Source organism: Xiphophorus maculatus, chromosome 23, assembly GCF_002775205.1.
Source record: "Xiphophorus maculatus strain JP 163 A chromosome 23, X_maculatus-5.0-male, whole genome shotgun sequence".
Taxonomy (NCBI): domain Eukaryota; kingdom Metazoa; phylum Chordata; class Actinopteri; order Cyprinodontiformes; family Poeciliidae; genus Xiphophorus; species Xiphophorus maculatus.
In genome coordinates, this window is record NC_036465.1 from 18,890,342 (window position 1) to 18,918,241 (window position 27,900).

At 35.7% G+C, this 27,900-nt stretch overlaps 1 protein-coding gene across 8 annotated transcripts in view; it reads right to left on the reverse strand.

Moving 5' to 3' along the window:
* Positions 1-3,946: 3,946 nt before the first annotated feature.
* The window catches only part of LOC102237146 (hepatitis A virus cellular receptor 1 homolog), a 48,807-nt gene continuing 24,853 nt past the window's right edge, over positions 3,947-27,900 (reverse strand). Inside the window, exons 1-9 of one of the 8 annotated variants that reach the window (XM_023328985.1) lie at positions 12,755-12,935; positions 9,257-9,358; positions 8,792-8,900; positions 6,603-6,763; positions 6,310-6,496; positions 6,158-6,219; positions 5,543-5,605; positions 4,261-4,341; positions 3,947-4,142 (exon numbers count right to left, since the gene is read on the reverse strand). In XM_023328985.1, the coding sequence (XP_023184753.1) occupies positions 4,051-4,142; positions 4,261-4,341; positions 5,543-5,605; positions 6,158-6,219; positions 6,310-6,496; positions 6,603-6,708 (591 nt within the window). In that variant the 5' untranslated portion in view covers positions 6,709-6,763; positions 8,792-8,900; positions 9,257-9,358; positions 12,755-12,935 and the 3' untranslated portion in view covers positions 3,947-4,050. Of the gene's footprint in view, positions 4,143-4,251; positions 4,373-5,542; positions 5,606-6,157; positions 6,497-6,602; positions 6,764-8,791; positions 8,901-9,256; positions 9,359-12,754; positions 12,936-27,900 lie in introns of those variants that run through there. The other 7 variants (XM_023328980.1, XR_002752305.1, XM_023328981.1 and 4 more) reach the window with 7 other exon arrangements.

A 27,900-nucleotide genomic window follows, 5' to 3' on the forward strand; every position in this document is an offset into this window, starting at 1 on the left:
TAACTGTGAACCTTGAGAACTGCTTCAGAAGCAGACACTTCAGAAGCAGAAGTGTCTGCTTCTGAATCTGGATTCTGGGAAAATGCTTGAAACTCGGAGGACGTTGTTTAAAAATCTACTTCTAAACTTTTTAAAATTAGCTTTACTAGAACTAATCACTTTTTAACTGCAAGACAGAGATTATATATTGATCCTGCACCTTGTGACATTATTGAGAGATGAAGTTGGTCACATATGTATATTTCAAATAGACGATTGGGATTAAAAATCATAAAATTAATGTTTTAGAAAAAAAAATCTAGATCTGTAAGGAGAAAAGGGATAAAAATACAGCAAAATGCAATTCTTCAAAATATGAAAGAAATCTGTTATGTTTTTTTATATGAAGGAATATAAATGTTCTGTGGCTATTTTACTTTTTATTTTAACATTTTATCAGATTTCATCGTCATTGCATTATTTTATTTCATTTTTATTTTATTCCCTCAATAATAAATATGAATAGTTCATGTAGCAACTAAGATTGCTACTAAGATCAAAAACAACAAAATGGGAATATTTTCAAAAAGAGAGGATCTTAAAATCCCTCGTTCTCCCTCAGTGACACAAACTTTAAGGCTCGTAATCTTAATAATGAAAGAAATAATCTTTCTGCAACCTTTGGTTCTGTTCGTTTATGTCTGTGTCAGTTTTATTTATTTATTTATTATAAACCCGAGCAATAACTATTCAACAAGTCAGAAAAAAATTCTACAACCAAAACTACAAAAAGCATGTTGCAGGGATGAATGGTGGTTGGGGCTGAGATTTAATCATCATCATGTAAAGAGAAAGTGTTTAAGATGAACCAAATGTGTCCTCTGTGACACGAGTGAAGATAGAAAGTCTGGTTTACCCAAAGCCATGGTCTCTTGCATAGTTTTGAACTGCTGAGTTAACATTTGGGTCTCTACGGGTGTTTTGTAACCCTGGAAAATGAACTTCCTCTGAAGCATGAGAATGGAGTGGCTCAATATATTCTCAAAATTTATGGCAGAAAAAAGTATATTTTTAACCTGTGGTTCAATTATTATGACTGTACAAGCACATTTAAGACTAATACACTGTATTTTAAGTTTTGCATTGAAAAATATCTAAATCTTGTGACAATTTACACAATTTCATCAACAAAATAATGTATTCACTTAATATTTCAATAATTTTCAATGTTGATATTTCTGTTCATGGTTGCAGAGGAGTTGTGATTGGGTAAGAGATGAATTTCATCCTGAAAGGGTTCAGAAGGTCACGCAACACAGTTTTACTTCTTGATGTGGATATAAAACCAAAACAGAATCAAGGAGGCTTTGTCATACAAATTAAAACTTCCATCCATCTGTTCGCAATATTCAGGCAATCTTTGCTAGATCAAATCATTCATGGCAGATTTGATTTAATTCAACAAAGATAACAGAAAATGTGACAGGCATTTCTCAAAACATAATAATGTAGATGGTGGATCAATTCTGAAAAAAGTTTTCCCTTTTCATTTACATATTTTAACAAATTCAGAAAATTACTCTCAAAATTAAAGGAAAACAATCTTCACAGTCATCAACTCTTACAAATACAGACCAATTTGTTTACACTGGTATTAAGACGATGTATCTGTGACGATGAGGGTCAGTTCTTTGCGGTTGGAAAGCCTCCTTGATGTGACCCTAATTGCTTCCATGACAGATTCTCAACCAGATTTCCGCCGAGAATCATGGTTCCACTCCAAAACTCTAACATAACCTGCCTTCAGAATAAATGTTGGTGAAAAGAAAATATTATTTTAAATCTATTTCTAAGAGGGGTATGAATCATGTTGGATGTAAAGGTCAATGGGTGAGAGGAATCCGGGTCAGAACATCGCAGGGGAATTTGTAACATGATGATATTAAAAATATATAAAAACAGGAACTGAAAAAGAAACAGAGAAACTGACATTTTATTGAAACAAAAGACAGAAAATGTACTTACACCAGTCATTATTTGAAACAAGTTAAGGAATTTGTCATCTTTGTCCGTGCAGAAAATATCTGCTAGGAAGATAATTTTGTTATTAACCTTAATTATTTTGAACTGTTAGTACTTTACTCAAGGAGAGCTCACGTAAGCAAGCTTTCTGCAGGAAGATCCTGAGTTGGGATTTGAAGCCAGGACTTTTTTGCTGCAAGGCAACAGTACTAACATCCTGTCATCAAACTGATGATCAAACAGATCTAACTTTATTACTATGGAAGTACTGATATGTTTCAGAACCTCTTAAGTTGTTCATGGCTTCTCCATCTCCACAACAATGGAGTTTACAAAATACCTACTAATGCTTGCTCACATGATCAAATGTCTTTTTAAGCTCATTCCCTTATTCTTTAAAACATGAAGGACCGCAGATGTCATAATCTGTAAATGCTCTGCAAGATGCCTCTTATGAACATGTAACATTGTGGGTCTGGAAGTTGTGCACATAATTCACACAAAGCTTGATAAGTAGTAGAAATAACATAAAAGACATTATCTTAATTTAATCAAGCATACTTCTTACTTAAAACTACAATAATGACATCCCTCATTTTAATTGTTTTTTTTACAGTGTAAATTTCCACCTACAAATGGGAAAGAACGGTGAAGGCACAGGGGTTGAGGCTTCTATTTTCTCCTGCAGTCCTGGTTACTATCTGAACCCTGATAACCTTTCCACAGCCAGATACCAATTGAGATTAAATGCCTCCAGTACAAACAGCCATTTAATGACTGGTTTCTGAATATATTAAAGCCAATCTCCTCAGTATCTCAAGACAATGCAGTTTAAGCTTCACAATCTATTTTGAAGCTGCACAATGTTGCCTATCCACATCTATTTAGGTAATGATGAAGTGGTTCTGTTATCATGATTGGTGGAGAATAGCTTCCCTTCCAGGATAGATTGTTACATCTTTACTGGTTAATGATTCAATCAGAAGATGGAACAAACTGGTAAAGCTTTAATTTTCTTTGTGCATAAATCAATGAGAAGGACAAGTTTGATTCAAGTTTACATAGACAAAACTTTACTCAAGTTGTTACTGTTAATTACAAACAGTGTTAAAAACACAGTGTGGCCACTTAATGAGCCAAGGACTTCTTAGAATGTGGACAAAACTATTCAGCAGCTTGTGACAGCTTCCTCTTTTACAAATGTGTGGTTATTCCAACGCTGTTTCAGAATCCTGTCTAGGTTCGCTCATGGAGAGATATGTAATGAAACATCATTCATATTCCTCTAAAGCAAAAATACAGCAAAGGTTAAAAACCAAACCACTAATCAAAAGTCCACAGACAAAATAAGTTTACTGATAATGTACAGTCTTTGAACCACACACACTAAATACATATTTCAATTATTACATTTTTCTATGTACAGTTAATTCGAGTTACACCATTGTTTATTCAAAAAAATTCCCATGCAGTTAATTGATATAATTCAAGAAATCATTGTTTTAATATGTAAACAAAGAAGAAAAAAAGACGACATGAAGTACAAAAGCACATCACTTGTCCTGTCATTTCATTGTTTATAACGTTATGTAGTTTGTCCAGTAGGTGGCACTGTGCCCACAACTGTAAACCACCACAGTCGTTTCATGCCGGTCACAAATAAATTCAAGCAGATTAACATTTATCTGGGAATCATTGGTTAGACATCTTATACTATTTTATTGAGATTATTGTTTACTATTGAGAAACATTTTTCATTTAATTTATAGTAGCTGATAAATTGTTTAAAAAAAATAAATGGGGAGATTTAAGGCAGAGCTTCTCAATTCCAGTCCTCAGGTCCCCTTGCTCTGCATGTTTTAGATGCCTCTATACCAGAACAGCTGATTCAAATGATTGCGTGACCATCAAGTACTGCAGAAGCCTGTTAATCACCCATTATTCATCCAGGCGTGTGGCAGAAGGGAAACGCCTAAAACATGCAGGCAGGGGGCGTGAGGACCAGAATTGAGAAACACTGCCTTAAGGTCAGTAGAAACCTGCAGAGCATCATTTAGTCATTGGGATGGTCTCGTAAATATTTTCAGCTGTGATGGTGTTGAGCTTCTGAGGTGTCGTCCTCCCCATCAGGACCTTCCTCCCTGGGTAGGAGAAATGCCGTGATTAGACATGTTTTCGGTCTGAAGCAGACGGATTAGTTTAAAATGAATCCGGACAGCAGATGGATGAGTCACAAACCATAAACGGCTGCACACTTACTGATGATGAGGATGAGGATTAGGATTATGGTGAGGAAGAAAATAACTGCAATCCTTCCAATGTTCTCTGCTTCTAAGAGGGCTTTGAAAATTTCATGCAGTGAAAAATTAACCTTATCACAGGAGACAGGAACAAATATAAATTAATTGTAGTTTAGATTTCTCCCATTCATTTTTAGTTTATAAAATAAGAATATATTTTTTAAACAAAAATATTCTTTGTCTTTGCCATTTCATTTTTCACTTTCCTTTCTGATGTTATAAACTGATGCAAAAATGGAAACAAAACTTTAAAAAACAATTCTGGAATTCCTTTTTGCCACATCAGATTCCTGTTGTGCTTATTAAAAATTAGCTATTGACGCATCTGTTTTGATAACATTTACCTACCTGACTTGTTGCACTATGAATTTTTGCTATATTTGAGCATGTAGAGAAATAAAATGTATTTATTAATTTGATCTATCCAATATAAAAGTTTTAAAAAGTTATTCATTCGTCTAATGACAGCAAATAATCTGCCAGACCTAGAATGTAAAGAACCAGAATCTGTATTTTTTTATTAACATGGTTTTCTTGTAAATATGTATATACGTAGTGTTTTTACAAAAGAAGGCAAGGTTGAAACTAGCATGGTATTAATCTGGCTGTCAAGTTCTCATCAGAGAGAGTTTTAGTGGAAGAATCTGTCTCTGGTAGCTATTTTCTTCAAATAGCGCTCTGTAGCGCTGACCTGAAGGTAAAATCTAAACAGTCTGTATCCAGGATGTGTGGGGTCTGCAGAGATTATCGCTTCCCTCCTTTTAACCCCATACAAGTCCTGCATGGAGGGAAGATCATTCCTGGTGATCCTCAGTGGAGACCTGAATGTTCACTGAAGTGTGGTCCTTTCATGTTTTCTGGATGATTCAAACCTCACAGTGATGCAACATTTGTAGCCCATTTCCTGGTGGTTCCCAATCCTCTAAAGGCTGTGGTTACCCATGTTGTTTGTGTTCCTATTTCTACCACTCAACTTTTCATTAATGTTTGGACACAGCTATACCCTTTTTATGGAAGCTTTAATTGACTCTCTGCTGGACAGCTATCAAGGAGCCAATCTTCACAAAGAAAACTAGGTTGTAGGATTTATTTTAGCCATCAGCCGTAATCATCAAAATTTATCAAGTTAAACTGTCAAAAATGATCACTTTATGTACAATGAACTGGTAGAAAAGTTTTATTCTAAATAAAAACATGCACCTGTGTTTTCTTTTAGTACAGAGAAGGACTACAGTACTTACCTTTGCTTACTGTCACAGTGTCACAGTCTGTTGAGCTTTGGATGTCAAGTTCTTCCATAGGAGCTGAAAACAAACAAAATGTCCTATTTAGCTTAAGTTGAAACAGTGACAGTCAAAAATGATATGATATATTGTTTAAGAAATCAGTAGAATAGTGTTTGTTGTTCCCATAGGACAGGTGTTAGCAACCTTTAGAACTCATTTGTACCCTCATTAAGTTATATTTTAAGAAACGACATGCATCTTCTTAGCAACGGGTTATATTTACCTGTCGATGCTGCATATATATAGCATATATTTTTCACATCTGCTACTTAAACACATTGAGGTTTTACACATTTTATAAAGCCTTCAACAGGGTGACTCAACTATGGACAGTGGAAGTAGTGAGTTCTTAAACTGGTTACATTTGCAGAGAGGAAGTTATTTTAATCTAACAGAGGGCTAAAGGTTGCATTTTGTGTGAGAAATGTGTGAGAGATCGAACTTTGTATACTATCCTCTACTGTGCTGCTCATAAGTTGCCTTGACAGACTGATATTCCTTCTATGCCATCACTAAAGATAGCATACATCAAATAAATTACTTTGTGATGTCCCATTTAGTGAGCATTACCTTCTTCCATGGTCAGGTGTACGTTGATCTTTTGGTCGTTGAACCAGCCAGGAATCTCCACTCTGCAGCCGTAAACCCCAGAATCAATTTTCTGAGCTTTAACGATGGTCAAGGAAACGTCACCCTGCATGACCTGGCTCAGCAGCTGGTACCTGGGGGACTCTCTGAAAGTCACATTCCCATTATCCGACAAGAGGATTGTGTTGCTACATTTGGATCGGGGCACCTGCCCGTGTCCCCAGCAGAAACTGAGGACTCCGTTAGCTTGGACATCATAACTGCAGGGCAGAGTGACATCCTGGCCAATGTAGCCAGTGACTGTAACGGTGCAGGATGACACTGAAAAGAGACGGCAACAATAGATCAAACATAGAAACCCACCTGTACCCTTCAGACAAAGAGCAAATAACATCAGTTAAAAATACCCCCTAAAATATTCACTTACCTTGGATCAGGATAAGAAGGAAAGGAATCAAAAGACCACACATCGGCGTAGGGTATTGTACGGGCATATCCTGAAGAGAGGCTGCCATGTATTTCTGCCACCACATACACTCTAGATCAGATTGTGCCCTTTGTTAGTCAAATCAGGAAGTTCTGTTTTTCCTTCAAAGAAATGAGGAAGGAAATCAGTACAGCTCCTCTATGCATTTAGATCTTAATTCTTCATATGAGCAAGGAGTCCTAGGACCAAAATCTATCACATCTGCTGCAATACGTTTAGAATGACTCCGCTTAAAGATCAGCCAAAATATGTTGCGAATAAATAGAAGAAAATTAGAAGTGATCAAAAATGTTGACGCAGCTGTCACTATATTCAGAAACGGAAGCTTCAAATACCAATATATGATGACACAAGCTCTAAGAGGAAACACGATGTATGAGCAACTTATTTTACACAATCAAGTTTCAAAGGAACCGCTTTAAGATTTGAAAAATTAAGATAAATACTGTTATTTTTGTGATGGAAATTAATTACATTGTTTTTATATAGCTATTTAATTTAATTCAGTTTGACGTGTTCATTGCTGGTAAAATAAGATATTTTTTGAAGTCCTGTTGATGTTCACATCAACACACACCTTTTATCTCTTGATTGTCAAGCTTCTCATCATTCCCTCATCCTTCCAAATGTTGCTTCTCCTGTTTGGGTCTGGTTTATCGCTAAAAATAAAAAATGCTTAGCAGGTTCAGCACACCCCTTAAAATGACAAACAAGCCGAACAGCTTTCATTCTGTCAGGACTGATTGCAGAATACACCGCCTTGTTGTTTCTGTTTGTTTTGAACAGATCGAGACAACTGGTATTTTAAAGAAGCTCTTCACTGTCACTTTCATTATGGTTCCATCTTATTCTGCTTCCTAAACACACCCTTCAGTCAATGAAAAGTGGCCTCATAAATATATTGCGATTTTTCAAACTCTCACTGTGCTTTTGCAAGATGTCTAGATGCCATGTTTATCTTCTCTTCATTTTGCAAATATGGAAGTAGTAACTTAAATCTCCTTATACATTGCTTTTCAAAAGTATTTATTGATTTAACACAAAGTTTGCTGTAGGTTTGGGATCAGTGAGTTGTGATGGCCACACTAAAACGTTGACTTTGTTGTCCTTAAGCCACTTCATCCCCACTTTGGCTGTATGGTTATGTCTTTAGATGTTGCTTCATTATTTCTACATAATGTTCGTTCCTCGTGATTGGATCTATACTAAGCCCCAAAACAAGATGCTGCCACTACTATACTTCATAGTTAAGATGGTACAAGCGTCTCTATCTTTCCTCCAAATGTAATGATGGTCATGATGGCCAATCAAATTACAGGACATGTCTCTAAAAATGAAGGTCTTTGTCCCAGTGTGCATTTGCAAACTGCAGTATTGCTTTTTATGTTTCTGTTGAGAAAAAAAAAAGAAATAACTTTCCTCTCTGAATGGACTTTTAGGACTTTTTCATGTCATTTTTTTGCTGGGGACAATGACGCTGATTTCTGGCTTTTTTTTTCCTGGGTCAATCTTATGTTCACCTCTGGGACACAGAACTCATTTCCTTCCTGAGCACCATGACTATTGGAAATTAAAGAATGTTGTTCCCCTCTGCATCATCATTATCTTGATCTGTACAATAAGTTTGCAAATATCCAAACTTTACAGTGTTGTCGTCTGAGATGAAGGGGTATTGTGTCTCATAAGTTCATAGGAAGTAAATTAGTTAAGACAAAGTTTAGAACAGTCCACTCTTGGAATTTGTTCATTTATTTTGCCAAAACTCACCAATAGTTACCATTTCTGGCCTCATTTTTCTTTTTCCCTTAAGAGAGTTTGCTCTAAGAGCTTCAAGCTTTTTCACATTTTTCAGTCAGTATCTCCCAGCGGTGTTTAAATTCACATTACAGTATGTGGGAAACGTTGAAAGCTCATTGTCATGTGCATTATTAATGTAAAGAAAGTATCAGTGTGTGTGTGTGTGTGTGTGTGTGTGTGTGTGTGTGTGTGTGTGTGTGTGTGTGTGTGTGTGTGTGTGTGTGTGTGTGTGTGTATATATATATGTATATATATATATATATATATATATATGCAGAGAAGCGTGAGAAAAATATTTTGTCTTTGTCAGTCATTTCCTACCCTCTTCTCACCTCTGTCAAATCTTTCTCCACATCCTGCCTTCATCTCTGTCATCCACCACTGAGTTGTGGTCCTGAGATCACAGTTCTGATGCTGCAGTGGCCTGTTCTGTTTCCAGGTCTGATTTATATGTACAGAAAAAAAAATTAAACTAAAAAACATCACCATTTTCTTTTGCTTTGTTATGGTTCATCATTAGACATGTCCAAAAGCCAAATCAAGTGCTGACAAAAACTGTTTGCAACCTTACAAGTTTATTTTGCCTTTGCTACTTTGTCAGACTCAAATGTTTCAGATTAAACACATTTCTACTTTCACTATAGATTTTATTTCTGTTTGCTGAATGTAATTTGTAGAGTTAGTCTTCTTCTTTCTTTCCATGGCTGAAAAACAATTACAGGAAGCACTACTGCCACTAACTGGTAAGGAGTGTGGACCAGAAAATGGAAACAAACAAACAAAAATAGTAACTCGACCTTTGGCAACACTCTCCTGCCTCAGCCACTCATCCGAGCTGTTCCTCTGCTGAGCCTGATGTGCTGCAGCTGTGGGTAATCTGGCCTGCCAGCCGTAGAAAACTAGTAGAAAACAGGGACACAAGCTCACTCATGCACGTGTTCAGTTTAGTAATCAGTTTATGACCTTCATTTGAAGCCCACTTCAGTAATTCAGCAAGACAATGATCCAAAGCATACCAGCAAGTCATAATTTATTTACGCAATCAAAGCAAAATAAAGGTTTTGAGAAGTCCCACCTGCCACGGGTTGGGAAGAGGAGCTTAATACAATTACTTCACACAGTTTCCAGATAATTACTGTAAAAAAAAAAATAAATAAATAAAAAAAAAAAAAAATATATATATATATATATATATATATATATATATATATATATATATATATATATATATATATATATATATATATATATATATATATATATATATCCATGCCATATTTTGCTTCTATAAAGGTTTGTGTTGATTCATCACATAGAATAAAAATTAAATCTATTCTCATTTTTGTTTTCTGTGTGATAAAATATGAAAAAGGTTGAAGGATTAGAATTAATTTGGCAAGATCTTCTATTTTTAGACCTTTTGGGATTTTGCATTACCAGCTGTACTTGGTTCCATTAGAGTTTAAAAATGTTTCCCTTGTACCAGTTGTTTCATGCTTTAATTAAAATGTGGAAATATATTTAACTATGTAACTAAGGACAGTTTATTTTTAATTTCAATGGCAACATTTTTATTACCCAAAAAAACCCACTATTTTTGGACAGTCATTTTCCCAGAGACTCATGTACTTAGAAAATCTAATGCATCAGCATTATAAATAACTTTCCAATTTATTTTCACTACTCGTATACATGAATTACTTGTTTATAATATTCTCTACTATAAAAAGAAACCAAGATAGTTGATTTTTTACCAGGATTTAAACTGCAGTCATTGTCAATATGCTTTGAAGATAAAAGTTTAAAAATGGACCTTAGAGCAGAATAGCTGGTCTGAAGCCAAGACCGAGGCATTAACAAATGACTGGTAGACTTTTGCTGATGTCTGATTAGACTGGAAACAAACAGAAAAGGGGAAATGATACCACTGAGGTCACTCAGTGTCTTTTGTCGAAATCACCCAGTAGAGGTTGGTAATTGCTGTATCAGCTGCCTTTGTATTAAGCAAACAGGGACTTTTGATTTAAAGAGAAGCAACCACACAACAAACCATGTACATGTCAGAATGAAAGTTTCTGAACTGACTGCATATCAACCTGATGTCATTGTGTATTTATCCAATGCAAGTAGATCCCTGATATGCGACAGTTGGAAATGGAAAAGAAAATATTTATACGAAGATTAGCAAAGTTAAATAACTTAAATTCAAACAAGGTGATGTGAAAAGTCACATCACAATAACATCTCTTTGCTTTGTATAATTAAGAAGTATTTCTTAATCGATGTAACTTCTCATATAAGGGAAATTAACCAAACATTGTTGAGTAAATATTTGATTTGTATTTGCTGGCCCCTTTCACTTTAATAACTGTCAGGAGGAAACCGGCGTCATGGAGCCATTGAATAACATATAAGCATTTTGAAAGTGACAGTTAAGGGATTAAGATTAAAACACAGGTGAAAAGTTATCATTTCACCTTAGTGTGGTGAAATGATAATTGTTGCTCCTAAAGCAATAAATATAGATTTATTTATAAAGCAGCTTCTGTTGCTATAAAATATTAAAATATTTGCTGACACTTGGATCAATTGTAGATCAGTAAGTTGCTTTAAAATTTGACTGCCACTATGTTTTAATTAAAAGTGCAAATTAAAGAGATTAGAATTTAAAAATCCCAATGCAACTACATGGATGTTCTTTTTGAAAATGAGAAAAAGGATCCTAAGTGAGTCAAAAGTCTCACACCTCCACTTGTTGCTTCCACTCAATCTGTCTGCAGTTTGTGCTAAATCAATTTACCCTTTAACTCCCAATTGCTGTTCTTACTTTGTTTCTTTGTTGCTAATGTGCACTGATGTTATAGTTTTTGGAACTTGTAAATTTCTGTCTTAATAAGAAAAAAAAAATCAAATACAGAAAAAAATGTTCTCCCATGAATTACTGGTATGATCTGTTGTCATTGTCGATGACTTCTTCATATTGAAAAGACAGCAGTTCAGCATAGTGTGCAAGTCAGTCTTGCAGATTGCTAAAGACGTTTTCAGCATCTGAAGCAGAAAGGCTTTTCTCAATAGACCACAGTGCTTCCTGCCATAATGTTGTCTTAACCTTAGGAAGTTTGGTTAAGTCAAGATAACTATACAGAAAGACAACAAAAACGAGTGCAAAACATTGTAAACAAAAGGGTGACAATCATGGTCAAGTTACAGGATGCAAAGACAAGCGTCTTGCTTCAAAGTATAGGGCTTCCTCTGGATTTCTAAACATCCTCCTCCAGCAAAATGCTGATAGAGTGGATAACTCTTCACAGCGTGAAGAAAGAGCTATTTTGGAGTATTTGAACATTCCCAAAATGAGTCATCAACAGGCCTGAAACAAATGTAACACCTTACAACCGAAAACAAAAACATGATACTGGAACAATTTACTTGAGACAATTTACATTCTCTTTGTCTGAGCAGCTTCAGACCCGCTTAGGTAGGTCTGTCTTCATTAAGACAGAGTTAACAAAACGTCAGATTAAAAAGTAATGCTTCTCTTTAATTTATTATTTATTTATTTATTTGCTAAAAACAATGTAATGTGTGCTTCCTGCAATTAGCTTTACTATTACTACTACTTTACTACCACACTGGATAAATAAATGGAACAAACATTTAATCTTTTCTGGAAGCATATTTGTGAGAATAAATCCAGCTTTATACTATAAACCTCCGTCTTAGTTTAATACGCCAAATCTAAAATGATTAAAAAGGAAATTGATTTTTTTTGTTTTGTTTGCTTGTTTATTTGATTCTTGAAGATGTTTAACCTCTCATTAACCTTCTTCAGTTCTGAACAATGGTTTGGAGTTCTGGCCTCACGGGACACAACAGCGGCCATCAGATGTCGCAGCATCGAGCCAAAGATTTTCCCATAAGGACAGAAGAAAATTACTTGAAACAACAAGACATCAATGAAACTCTTTGTGCTTCATACTGGATAGCACTCAATTGCAGCTGGAGTAAATGAGAAGGATATTTTCCAAGTGCAATATTAGTTTGAATTTTAAGCCTAACAAAAGAAATGGGTTCACCCCACGGATAAAACACTTATACTGTAGCACAGTAATGTGTTATATGCAGTTCTGTGAAATAGGCTGTGGGAAAACAAAACAACAACTAACAACAAACACATGGAAAAACCCAAAGGGTCTCACTCCAAGTAAAGGACTCAGCAGGTTTCTATGGACAGAAATAAAAACTTTTTGAACAGATCTTGCAGCGTTTTAGGAAGAGTGGAAGAAGTCACCTACCTTAAACATGTAAGCACCGGCAAACAAAGGAAGTGGCCTCATATATCAAACACCTATGGCTCAACTCTGACTTGTCTCCCAAGGTGGTCACACAACCATTCACAAGTTCAGAGAGGAGATTAAAACTCTTCACATGTTGCCTCCGTCAGGAAGCATTCCTCTAGTGACAACAACTCCAACGCCACACAGTGGTGGAGTGGCTCAGTGGTCCGTGTGTCCTTACCAGACCTTTTGCTATGATTGTCTTAACAACAATGTTTCACTTATGAATCTGGAACTCGTGATCAGAACTGAAGGAAGCTCATGGATGCTTCAGAGTGTACCTTTTTAGTTGCGAAATCAAGTCACTAAAGGAGTTTCTGCTGTGAACAACCGTCTTTCTTTAACATAGAAATTAATCTTGAATTCTGTGATTTTTGTGTGTGTGCTTTGATATTCTTTAAAAGTGCCATGAGATGTTGAATTGTTTGAGAATTTGTGGTATATCAGCAAGCTGAATTCAATTAACATAGATTAAAAAACTTGATGTGAATTTTCTTACACTTCACAAATATGAGCAACTGGCAGTTTCCCCGTAATCCTGCAAGGATAAGCAGCTATAGAAAATAAATGGATGGATGACTTATGTTGCCTCCTATATGAGGATCTAGACCAATATAGCACCTATTTCCAAATCTGGTGCATCAGGTCTCAGTTCATTACTCTGATAAACTTTTGACATTATGACTTTAAAGCCATGAAATTAGAAAACTTATGTATTACAGAAATTCAATTAATTCAGCGAATAACAGTGAAGTGAAAGTTTTATAGTTTCCTGTTTTCCATTTTTTAAACCAATTAATTAGACTGAAACAAATTTTAGAAACTTATTTTAAGAGCCTTTATGGGAAAAGTGAACATAAATTTGTACTTTGTATAAAGTGCACTTTGTATTTTCTCAACTGATTTATTTCTAATTTCCTCCACAAGAACCAGCTCTAATCTTTGTGTGTGTGTCCGTGACTCATGCATGATGGATTTACAACTACTGGTGAATGTGCAGATTGGCCCTTTTCCCACTTTTTACTTCCCACCCATCATCCCTCCTGGGAGTGTATCTCCGTGTCCCACTCCACTCTCCTATTAATATCCCGCTGGGGAGAGCAGAGCTCATGGTGAGTTTGGGAGCGGAAACGCCTCCAAACACCCTGAGAAGAAGAAGAGCCATGGAGAAGATTAAAGAGGATGGAGAGACGGTTTCATTCTGACCTGTGTGAAACATTTGGTAAGTGTAAAAGAGAACAGGAAAAAGAACAGAAGTGAAACACAGACTACAGCTACGGGAGGAAAAGATGGCCCAGAATTTGGGTCATAAGATCCGACCCAGACAGAAATGCTTCTTGTAAAGTAACTCTGAACATTCCCAGTCTTTATTTGCTCCCATTCTCCCTCCCACATCCAGTGAGTTGGGAAGCCACCATGACTCCCGTTGCTGTCACTCACCACAGCATCATTATGGGAGAACCAGTCACAGGAGTTTGTTCCCACACAGACAATCTTTGTGGGTCAGTGACTTACTGCTTGATAATATTCATCACTGGACATCTGTCCAGTGGCACATTACAACAAATGTAAAAAAAGAAATAACGATAAAGCCACATGATGCTGAGACAGAACCTGCATCATTTCCACCAGGAACATTCACAAGAGTTTAATCTTATCCTGCAGAATCAACGGAGGAAAAAATCTGCAAGCATAAACATATGCTTGAAGGAAATACATCAGGATGTACAAAAGGGAAGAATCTCTCCTGACCCAGGCCTCAGTCAGATCCAACTTTTTCTGTCCTCTGGGAAAAGAAAGTTCTCTCTTTATTTCTCACATGGCCTGGCCACCCCGATCCTAACACGGGACCAGAAGACGTTGAGGAAACCATTGATGAACATGTCCATATTGGAGAAATATTACATTTCAACTGTTCAGTGAAAGCTGTTATGGACTAGATTAATATTTAAGAAGAACCCAAAAAAACTCAAAGTGAAGCTCACAAAAAAAAAAAAAAATCTGATGTCCTACTGCTGACTTATTGCCTGCAGCTTCTATCAGTGTTTTTTCCTGTCAGACCACCTCAGCATAGCTGCGAGACAAAGCTCCCCGCTCATAATCAACGTTATGAATCAACGCCAAACCGCATGTCCTCCACGCTAAACACTGCCAGTGTCAAAGATCATGAGAACTGCGGCGCATGTTCACACAGGCTTTTTAGCCGTTGTGATGCTTATGACACGTGTGTTAAAGGTCATTCAAAGAAGAACAAACACATATAACTGTAAACTTTCAGGCCAGAAGCACAGCATAGAAATGAAAGCAGTCATATTCATTCCCAAAATCTTAAGGGGGAGACCAACTTCTCACACATAGCTTTATTTGTTAAAGAATGCCCTGAAAATAGAAAATATAGCATTTGACAAAAATAGAGAACATTGAACATCTGATCATTTTCCAACATTTTTTTTATATATTTGATTGGGTTGAGAGAAAATGATGCATGTTTTCAACAGTTTCTGCAAAGAAATATTTGAATTGTCCATTGAATAGTCTGTTTTCACAGTTTTACTTTGAGAAACCTATAGCATATACAGTATAAGTCAAAAGTTCATAAATTAGGATTTCTAGCTTTGGTCAGGACATGTTATGATGTTCAATCCATTTACCTAAAAAGACATGACAGCCAAAATTTAGATTCACATCTCAACCAGGAGAATATGTTGACAGGAAAACTATTAAATTTACACCTTTCAAAACTGGCTTTTATTGAAAAGTGGCAGCTTATTTATTTATTTGTATTTTTTTTAAAGAAAGAAGAAATCTAATTTGCATTTTGTACAAGCCATAAAAGGCGCAGTGTAGATATGTGGAAGAAAGTTTTCTGGTCAGAAGAGCCTAAATTGAACTTCTTGACCAACATTCAACATGTTGGAAACACACGCATTGTGATAAATGGTGGTGCTTGTGTCTTGCTGTGGGAGTGCTTTTCTTTAATCATGTTATTCAACACAACATTTAATTCGAGTAGTTTTCCTCTTAGTTCTCACAGAAACGTTTTTATACATAATTCACTATATTTGAACATTACAAAACAAGACCTTCAGATACTTTTCTGTTAGGGGTCTGCAGGGTCTGCAGGATTAGGGTTGTGGTGTTTCTGCTTTTGTTTCATTGTTCATTAACAATGTGCAAATTTACAGTATTGTACCGTATGTCAAGTGGAGCGCGCCCACACTTGAGAAATAACCTTGTGAGATTTCATTTTTAGCAAACATAGCAGTGACTGAGGTGCAAATGCAATGAGTTTGGATGAAATGAGAGAAAAAAAAAATCAAAGACAACATTTTAGTGAGCTATATGTTAAGCAGTAACAACATTTTACATGCAAAAAATAATAATGATAATTCATAATATGATGGCAAATGTGAAGCAAAAGAGGAAAAATTGACAAAATGCAACAACCAGAAACCATGAAAGTGTATAGGAATCAAACAGGACACACAGGTTAAAGTGCTTGGAAAAACAGAGATATTTTCAGTATTGTTAAACATCTCAGCTTGTAAATTTAATCAGTTGTCATTTTATTATTGAATGTGTCAAACGACATACACTGGCATTGTAACAGCTGTGCTGAAAGATTATTTTCCATGTAAATAACAGGATTTGATTGACAGTCCATTTGTTCTGCTCTGTTCGACTTAAGCACAAGCAGTTTGAAGAATAAACAGAGTTTTCTCCGGATATGTGTTTGTAGTTAATCAGCCTGATCACGTGACACACTTTAAGTTAATAATTGTATTTTAATAGTTTAGTAGTGGTGGTCGTAGTTAAAAGTGTCATTGTCTACAATTAGTTAATGTACACTAGAAATGTTAGCTCCAGTGGTTGTAATTTGAATTAGATGATATATTTAACAGGAGGAAAGACCATTTTTAGCTCAGAGGAGAGCTTTAACCATCTTTATTTATTCCAAGACCCTTTGTTACAAGGGAAACAACTCCAAAAATATTTTCTGTGTCATCATTATTAACACTCATTTATCTATATAAAGTAAATGTTTTACTTAAGGCATGTCTCTGTTGAATGTTGTGGATGTAATGTTATGAAGGGTGTGCTACTACTGAATACGCTGTCATGGTTTTAGTGACGTCTGGAACCAAAATGCAGAGCAGTTGAGATGGGAAGTGGGTGATTTAATGGAGAATAAGATATGAAACAATTTATAGCAATCAAATGTGAAAGCAACAAAACAGTTATGACAACTTAAAGAAACAAGCAGGGAATTAGTGAAGGAGAAGTGGTTTCTAGACAATGGACAGACTAATCAGAAACCGGGTGCAGCTGAGGGAGGTAGAGAGGCGGCACAGAAGAGCAAGGAGGAGTAAACAAACTGGGGAAAAGCTAAAACATACATATAAAAGGAATAAAGACTAACTGAACACAAGGAATAAGCAACTAATGTGACATAAATAAGAACATAAACAACAAATGATCAAGATACAAATCCATGAAAACCCAAAAAAATAAAGCAACGTAAGAGCCTAAGATACACTAAAGGCATAAATCTGATCTCCAACAATACTCATCAGGCAGGTTGCAGTATTTATACAATTCTCATTTGGCACTAATGGGGCTAATGTGTATGTATGTGTATGCCACCAGCAGTAACTTGAATAAAAGCATTGATAAAGGCACGAAGGATTTATGCATTCACATTAACACCAAAATCTGACTACCTTCTGAATGTTCAGCTGAAATGGAAAGTCATTCAACATGTTTTTTATTTTCCCTTTGGGAAAATAAAAAAAAATGCTTTGTGAGCTGATAAAGGCTATAGTCTTCTTTGTTTATAGCTGACAGGAGTGGTACCTGGGAAATAGCTTGCTGCTCTAGTTCATCTGCTTCAATGCTTGTGCAATCACAGATTGTATTTTGTCGACTGTGGTTATAGCAAGTGGTTATTTGAACTATTTCCTTTCTGTAATCTCAGACCAGTGAAAATGTTCACTTTTTCAGACTTTGGAAAACCTGAGAGAAAGTTGGGTTAGAAAATCCCAGTATATGAGTTTATCATCTGGTCATATTGTTGACTGAGTGTTAACACACAATTGAAAAGTTAAATTTAAATCTAATCTAAAATCTAATTATATTTATTGGGTGCTGGATATAATACTACAGAATATTTTTGACATAGTGAAAGAATATGTGGCATTCTGGCTTAGCTAAAAAAAAAAAAGTAACTTTCTTTCTATAAGTAGTTATCAGGATCATGTAAGTAGCAAACATTTTTTCATGATGACTGTGGGCAAAACATTTTAATATTTAAAGAGACCAATAAACAATTCCTTACTATGAATGTGTAATTCTGTAACATCAACATGCTATAAAACATGTCACTTTGTTATTCTAAATTATTTAGTTGGATAATCCTCATCATGCACTTTCCCTGGAATAGTCAAAAGCATTTTTAAGAAAAACAATCCAATCAGTAGAGTGGCTCATTTCGTGGGCACTTAAGCAGGAAAGGGTTTCTCTGACATTTTTCTTGCTACTCTTAGGAAATTACATGTCTCACAGTGATTTCACGTCACTCAAGCATTGTTAGTCTTAAGAGTTTTGTGAACTCTCAGATTGTAGCTAGTGCTATTGTCATTATGGAGTCAATGCCCAGGAGGAATGTACTCTTGATTAATTTACCTGCTTTAAGGAATTTCAGGAATTCCCAATCTGCACATTTTTTGCACTTCCAGCTCTCCCGTCCAAAGAGTGCATCATCCATCTGCAGTCAGAAATCCCCTATTATTGGATTCATATGGAAAAACTAAACAAAGATAGGAAGGAAACACACCATCTGCACTGCCGAACATAATTAGGAACTGGAAAGAGGACAATGAGCCAGGGAGTAATAAAAAAATAGCCAAAAAGCCCACCTGAGAGGGCAAATGTGACATTCCAACAGATCTTATATAACATGCAGTCACAATAATGTGGCCTTAATTTCAAGGTACTTTAAGGTGAAGGGACTTTTAATGGCAACTGCACCATTGTGTAAATATAAATATAGTGCAACAAATTTCTTACTGAAAGGTTTTTGGACAATTTAAAGAAAATGTGTTTTTTTTTGTTCTCTATCAGTTAAGAAAGAAGTTCAGCTCTACAAAACCAGCTCTTCTTCACATATATATATATATATATATACGTATATAAACATGCCAGCAGTTGCTGGCATGGCTGATGAAAGTATGTAAAAACCTTAAATGTAGTGAATCTTTTCAGATTGACATAATTTGAAAGAAAAGTTTGATTAGATTAAATCTGCCTCCTTGTCAGATCTATGGAAGCCTGTGAAGTCATTTGCAGGAGTTTGTTTATACTCCCTCACCCTGTTACAGTTTGATCATGTTTCTGTACAAAGGATCAAGTCAAATACTCTCTTTCACATTAAAACATTTTTTTAAGAAGACATTAGTATCTGAGACATAAGTTATGATTTTTTTGTTTGTTTGTTTACAGTTATAATAGTCTGAAACAGAATTTTAAAAGCCTTTACGAATATCTCTATATCTCTCTGTCTCTGTTCAGGACCTAAAATAGAGCTGAATATTTGGTGACTGAAATTGATTTAAAGCTTCCTGCCCAGCCAAGAGTTGCAGTAATTTCTTAAAGACCATCTGTGTGTTGCGAGTCCTCCCTATGTCTTTGTTTTCGGCCTTTATGATTTACTATAAAGTCTACAAAGGCTAAAACATGAATGAACTTTCAGTAAAATTCCTCCCAGGCTACACGTCTGACCTCTCAGCTGTGCTGCATTGTGCTGCACCCTGCAGACAGCTCAGAAACATGGAGGCACTTGTTTTTTGTCACTCTGCAGTCTCCTTGGAGACACTGTCGCTGCAGCAGTGCAGCTCACTTGGCTTGGAGTCCGATGGGAGTGTCAGAGTTTCTCACAGATGCATTTGGCATTTCAATTAGGGCAAGTAACTTAGACCAAGTTGGCTGTTTGAGGAAAGAATGCAAAAGCTTTTGAGCTGACAAAACCTTTTTCATATACATGAAACTAAATATCAGTCCTAAACCCCAAATTATTTTCTGTTCTTCCAGATCTACTTCTCCCTCTTCTTAGCAGAATATATTAGAAAATCATCATAGTAAAAAGATCTGAAAAAATATTGCCTGTTCCCTCCTCAAGAGTTTCATTTATTATACAATAGTAGTATGAAGATTCAGCACGAACATCTCGTGCTCATAATTTCTCCTCTAAATCACCTCTTCAGCCAAAGTCACTAGTAGCCTTTCCAGTAAGGAGTATTGTTATATGAGCATCTATTGTATTGCTGTTTATTATGGATGAGGTCTAAGTAGTTCAAAGAGCCTATTCTTACTTGCTTCTACTTAATATTGTGTTTTAGATTCAACAGAAGGAAAATATGAACATCTATCTCATGGCTGTGTAATGTCCGAATCACCAGGAACAAACATGGGAGGAACTTAATAAAAAATTCTCACTGATTTAATGCCAATCATTTTTATCACTAGTTATAGTCATCTTGTCAGAGTTGCTACTGTAGTATTTCATATTATCGTATTAATGAACTACAGAATATTCTAATATCTAGCACAAAAAAAATCTGAAACAGTTCATGGTTATTGTCACCTCTGGTTTACATGTTTAAAAGCAGTAAAAAATATTTTTTTATTCTGATTATTTTTTCTAAAAGCAGATCTGATGAGAAATTTTGCTAAATAAAAACTAAGTAATCGTTCTGAACAAAATTCCCAGGGCCACAATTTTTGGCACCCATTGCTTTGTACAACCTCCAATATTTTGTCTAATCTTCCTAGCATTAAGCATGTAGAAATAAATTTGATAATCTTAACAGTGTTAAACAGTTTAGTTTAATTTTATGTCAGACAGTTACAAAAACAAAAAAAGCTTATTTGTCGTTTTATTTAAGTGCTAAGGTAAACAGCCTGGCTAAATTAGTGCAGCCAGTGCGAAATTAAAAGCTCTGGCGTTTGGCACCACATACCTGGCAAACACATTAATCTTGCTTCGATTTAAACCCTTCTGGCTGGGCTCAGGTTTGATTAGTCAATTACAGTGATGAATTGAGTTACTCCCGTTTTCTGTAAGAAATATCCAGAGTTTCTCTATTCTTAAGGTTTTCACAATAAGTCCCAGCCTTTGGGACAGTGAGAAAATGTGTATTTTCTTGCCTCGTTCAGCTAAAAGCGTTCCAGCAACACTGAAGTGTGACTGAACTGGATAACAACTGTAGTTTGTTTCACCATGTACATAACGGCAGCAATGTGGAAAAAAGCATCAGCATCAGCAAATAAAGCACCTTCACAGGATGGTGAGTCATTTCTAAATCATGCTGTCAGGTAAGTGTTCACTCATCACTGGTTTTCTGAAAATCCTATAAGCTCTAATCTTCTGGGACTTCAGTTTCTGAAGTGATTAAAAAAATTCTTAAAACCGTCGTATGAGCATGTCTAATAACTGCTTTTTGTAATGAAAACAAAATATTTATTTCCAGCAAAAACAAACTTGTGTAAACATACAGTAAAGAAGAAGGCCAAAATTTTTGATTTCCCCAGGGAACAAGCTAAATTTAATGAGCTGTGATTTAACACTTTAGGGTCAACTTAGCAAAGCAGTCGGACATGTCACAGCTAACAATCCAATTTTGTTTTTGTTTAACAACATTAACGACAAAAAGCAAGAGTTTATATGTGATTGGTGTTTTAATGACACATTTTAAATTTACAAGCCAATTTCCAGTCAGTTTTTGTTGATGTCATGCAGGTTTTCAACAGACTATCTTACATTGAAGGTACTTTTATGCTTCCTCAACTATATCTATTCACAATCACTTTTTTAACTACATCTTCACTGGCTTAACTCACTCTAATGATAAAATATATTGTCTAATCCTTTCTGAGCAGGACTGTCATCCTTTTCCTGTTTTAAAAACTCATTACAGGAAGTAGAGTAGACAAACATCGTCTCTCTCTGTTTGTCTTCCAGTTGAACTAGCAAAGTGTTTGGTAAATCTCTTCCCAGCCTTCTGCTTCTCACCACTTTATCATTTACATCCAACTCTTCTGGCCATTGCCTTATAACCAGCATTGCATTATTATTATTATTAGACAATATCTGTGTTTCAAGTTTTAAAAAAACTGTTTTATACACTACAAGTGTCAAATTTTGCTATTTTTCAGAATAAATTATGAGTGACGTATCAGAGATATAAATGCTTAGAAGTCAGTCAATTCTTGCACTTCAGGCAAGAATTAAAGACAAATTAAAAGGCAAAAAGTGAAGCAAAGCTTCACTTTAGTTTTCAAAGCTTTCCTACATGTCAGGACGATCAAAGAATCTGAGATGTAATTGAGCCACAGCTTCTAGTCCATTGGCTGAACTTGCATAACATAACGTATAATATTTTTAAAGTAAACATTAGTATTTCTTTACAAATTGCTTATGTTAACTTCTACTACTATTAAAACAGGTATATCTTTTAGGGACCTGCTAATGAAAATCCCAATTTCGTTATTATCTTACCGAGTTTCAACAAATATTTAATTCTGTTTTTAAATATTCTGAGTTCAAAGCAATTATGCAGCACTGAAAACAGCTGAAATAATAAACCTTTAATTTGATAATATTTGTTCAGTGATTTAAAAAAGGATATGGCAAATAAGTTGTTTAAAAAATCTGCAAAGTCAAACTCTTTGGTGCAGCTAAGAACTACTTAAAACATAAATGCAACTAAAGCATTTCTTAAAGCATGCAAGAGCATGATTCCTACCACCTCTACTTTGATTAAAAAAATTAATTTCTAAAAACATATATCTTGTAATGTTGGCATTTTGGAAATAGAAATAGTTTTGGTTTTCTTTGAACTGAAACATGAAATGTTTAATTTGAATTAATGTCAGACAGTGAGGTGAGTTGTTTTTTTATAAACCGTGTGTAGTTTCATCTCTATGCACAGATTTTGCACAAAAACAAATGTGAAAACTACTTAAGCCTGCCTTTCTAATTAAGAATACCATTTTTAAAAAATGAAGTCATTAAAAACTTTGGTGGATGGGGTTAAAGACCTACACGCTGTTCTAGAAACCTCTGAATAAGCCAAATAACAAATGGAAACTGTTTTATGTTATTTTATGGAGAGTAGTGGTGAGCTTTATGTCTTAATTTTGTTTGAACTTCATTATGTCCCTGTGGAAGCGTGTGGACCATTGATGGGTTGGACCAGACGTACGTGTGATCTGTCGTCCCTGCTTCAGTAAACGCCTAAGGGTCAATTGTTAAACTATGAACTGTCAGGTTACATCAACTGTGCATAACACATAATTACTGGTGAGGAAAAAAGGGCAAATCTGTATAAGTCTTTAAACGTATAACACACAGACCATTGAACCAAAATGTTATGGAGCCTTTGATGAAGCATTCCTCTCATAGTTAACGTTTTATATCAGTAACAGCATAAGACTATTAGCCGGAAGAAAACTCAGTGATACTTATTGAATGTCTTATTTTTTTAGAGATCTGACCATTTATATTTGAGTTGTTTAAAGTTGGACCATAATACAAATATGGAAGAGTAGACATACTTTAAATATTAGTAAATCATATTCATGTATTCTATTTTCCTTGTGAAAATCTGGTCATCTTTTTTCGTTATGATTACATTTTGATCTGGCTTTTACACCTTAACGTCAAACTTCAAAATTACACACCAGGACTCCAACTGCATCATGTATTAAGCTTAATGTTAGTTCAGTAAATAAAGACAAAATTATGGATAATGATGCCTGCTATTCAGTTTACTCCCCCGTTGTTTTTTTATGCTCACATTTTTAGCTCCATTGCATCACAAACGTTCTTCTAAAGTTTCAACGTGAATCTTAACATATGAATCTGATCAGCTATTCTGCAGCTGAAAATCTTTTCAACTGTCTGTTGCTTTCAGTAACTTTCATTATGTGAATGACTTCATCATTCATTTTGCAAAGTTAGGGAGAGGTATAACTTGCTGCCCCTACTTTACTTGTCATTCTCAAGCTAAAACAGGCATTTTAAAATAAAAACTAACCAAACCCTACCTGCTGGTGTTAAGTAGACGCTGGTTTCCAAATTTAGCAACTAATCAATCAGGTGTCTCTCACAGGCCACTGGGTGTAAGAAGAAAGTACAAGTAAAGATAAAAGGTGAGAGATACTCATCAGCAACCAACACCAACCCAGCTTCATCTTTATGTAGTAACTTGCTCACAGCATGTTTGCCCTATCAGCTGTTGAGGAAATACGTCAACAAGCCCTGCTGCCCCAAAGAGAGCAAACAAGTCATTGATTGCTCCTTTAAAGATTGGGATCACACTGACTCAGAGATACACAAGTTGTTCTTCACACATGGTTCCATACCTCAGATTACAGAGGGCATGCATAGGCTTCTCAGAGCTAATATCTATAACAACAAGGACCTGGGTCAGAATTTCATACAAGACAGTAATTGTGAAATGGTATGATAGTAAATATTCTTGAGTCCTTAAAAACAGTGGATGGTGTCTTCCATGAGATACTGAAGCTGGAGATATTGTCTTACAACCTAACCCAAGTCTCTCTCTGATCTGCTGTGTTCTTGGCATAGTGCAATAAATCAAATGATTTACTTTTTACTTCACTTTTTATGGCCAGAATTTATTTTTATATTTACAATTGAATCTGTGTTTGACAGTGACACATGAAAACCGATACACTTTGCAGCTCATGATTCTTCCACTGGGAAAACCATTAGATTCATATTTAATAACAAAAAACTTTTTTCTAGGTGTATGCATGCTGCTTTGGCAGAAGTTAAAACAAAACAGGCATAATAATAATAATCACTAATATGAGAAAAGAAATAAGTGGGGAACAAGTCATAAGCACATTCCCTCATTGATGTATACCTCACACATAAAAAGCATAAAGAAAGTACCTTTAAAAACTGTTTTCAGAAATTGCCCTGAATAAATCCTCTGACCATCCCTAAAACATCCACCTGAATAGTTCAGTCATTTATGAAAAGGCCTCAGAAAACACAGGAGTCAGAAAGACTTCTCAGAGTGGAAATTGATGCACAAGTGGTAAGAAACAGCTTTGACCATCTTGCACTTCAAGAAGTGGGCTTGATGTCGCACTTATATTTCTGATTCTAGATAACATTGTAATTGCAGAAGCTTAAATTGGATCCAGGCAGCATCACTGGGTGTGACAGAGTGTTAAAGTCAGAACTTCTCTTAAAAGTCAAGTTATGCGTATGAAAGGACATATATCATAACTTTTTAAAATCGAAATTCCCTCTTCAGTTGAGGTTATGCCTATAGCTCACAGTATATTAATATCTGGCATTCATGAAGGTCATTTATGTTGAAAGCAGCTGTATGATGGTCAAAGTATGGCTGCAGGCTTTCATTGGCCAAATGGTAAATGATGAGTAGTTGCATTACCATAGAATCATTTATCTGTTCGTTTTAATCATGTTTAGTTCCTTTATGTTTACATTGTTGTTGAAACTTTTTATGTATATGGGAAAGAAACAGTGGTTTATAAAACAACTTCATCAACCAAGTTTAACTGACTGCTAAAACAGTTTGTCAATGCTGCTCTTGTGCAGCATTTTGACAGTAAGTGAGCCACTTTTTTCATATTTCTTAATTATGACTACTAATTCTTCCATTCAGTATCACATATTGACACATTAGTTCATTTTGCAGATTAAAAATTAAATTAAATTCTTTATTTTTTGTGTACATACATGAATGAGTGTTTCCAAAGCAATTTCTAAGCGAATCACAGTGAATCATTATACAAACGCAGAAAACATGAAACAGCTGCGAACTTTGTAGTAATTGTAGTTTCTGATCCCAGGAGTGATTGACATAGATCTACCAAAATCCCTCCAGGTGGTTTCACATTTATCAAAACAAAAATCGATGATCCCTAAGATGTTGTGGACTGACGGCACAGTAATTAAAGTTTTTAGAACCTGGTTTCAAAGTAATAGCATTTTAGAAAAAACAACATAATACTGACAGTCAAAGATGACGGTAGCATTGTGATGGTCTGGGATTGCTTTGCTGATTCAGAGCTTCTGAATCAGCAAATGATGTAACCATTAACTCAGCTTTCTACCAGAAAATCCTTAACAACAATGTCTGTTCATCAGTTTGTGAACATTAACCTAAATATACTGTAGTTGTTCTTTGTAGTAGGACAATAATTAAAAGCACACCAGCAAGTCCACCGCTGAATGGCTGAAAAATAACTAAACAAACCTTTTGTTAATTTGCTGTACATTTATGCTAGACTCTATATAAAGCAACTCTGGGGGCCTTCGCCACTCAGGTATTGCAGAAACAGGAAGATTGAGTCACTGCCTCACTCACACAGTTGTTTTTCAGAAATTTGGCCACAAACATAGATCCCACATACAGGCCGAGCAAAACAGAGGCATACATTGTTTTCTATCAAAAGCAAGAAAAGGTCGAGCCCCCGAGGAGACACACAGTGCCAGTGAGAGCCCATAGACTACGATTTAATGTAATAGACCAACACAAAGTACTACAGAATGTAAGTGGAAGGTAAATGCTACATGGTTTTCAACATGTTTTATTAATCATTATTTGAATTTGACCCCTTTACTCAAAAACCTTCAAATAAAATCCAGTGTAACAGGCCACTTAATAGGTGGCCTTGTATTGCCTTGTTGCTGAAAATGTACTATATAAATAAAATGACCTTTACCTTTTAAATAGAGCCCATATGTGTGCAATTTAATCAGAGTACATGTAAAAGCAGCTACTATGATGCACAGCATGATGGAGGTTCACCTTCCAGCAGGGCAGAGATTTTACAGCAGGAGCTACAATGGTTTGAAGTCAGACAAAAATCTTGTTGAGAGTCCATGGCATAACTTTAAGATTTGCAGAGTTTAAACACTATGAAAGGAACTGTATAGGTGAAAGATTGGTTGCATTTGTTAGTGTATCAAGAAAAGCCATATTTACTGTTCAACTATACAACTATGGGTCCTCTGCTATGGACCTGGAAGATTTGCACAATATTTTAGCTGTTCCTTTAACTATGTTCCTCAGGGCAAACATCCCGGAGGTTCTTCCTTGGAGCTGTGGGAGTCAGGCTCCCAGTTTGGCACTGATAAGCCTGAATCCTCATTTCTTCTCATCTTGTAGATGATGTTGATCATAACATTAGCTGAGTTTTGCAACATGAACCTGGAGGTTCCACAGAACCTTTGTCATGTCATTTTTCATTACCTTTGGCAGTGTCTCCCACCTGGACTGAGAACCTTCCAGCTTAGACTTTTAACAGATATTCTTGTACCATTTTCAGCCACATGCTATAATGTGCTGGACTACCTTGGGGTATATATTCTCAGCCTACACCAAGGGTCTCCTGTGAGGTAGACTTCAGCCTCTATTTGCTCCAGCACTCTTTCCCCCTTTTAAACAGGAAATATAGGGAGGATGTTGATTTAACCTTGCTCATATCCTAGTTTCACAGCACAAAAAATTAAGTTATTGTTGTTTTAACATAGGTAATGCACATATTTTAGGATCTATTTCACCAAGTTCAGCAGAGAAGGCACATGACTTGAATGATGAAATATTAATTCACATTCAAGTATTCTCTTCTTAACCTGAGCCATCATGTTGTTATTGTATTGCTGAGAATGCTGGTGAACATAATGGAGCAAATGATTGCATTGCACCTCGCACTGAGAAGCAATTTCACTATATAGGAAATTAATTTCTAGAAGACGAGGCTGCCCTTTGTTTGAAATCCAAGCCAGTGTTATCTGGGGATGTTGCTCAGTGAACTGTGATTTCTGAGCTTGTTGTTGATGAAACCGCTCAACACTAATGGCAACCATATCTTTAAGTCAACAGAAAGGCCACAGACAGTTGCTTTGACATTGACAAGGCATGGCCGAAAGCTAGAAAAAAGATCTAGTTAGTGGGCCATTTGGAGTGTAATGTTTATATTTCTGGATGAAAAAGGCTGTCTTCATCAAACCAAATGCCTCTGCTGTACCAGTGCAGCAT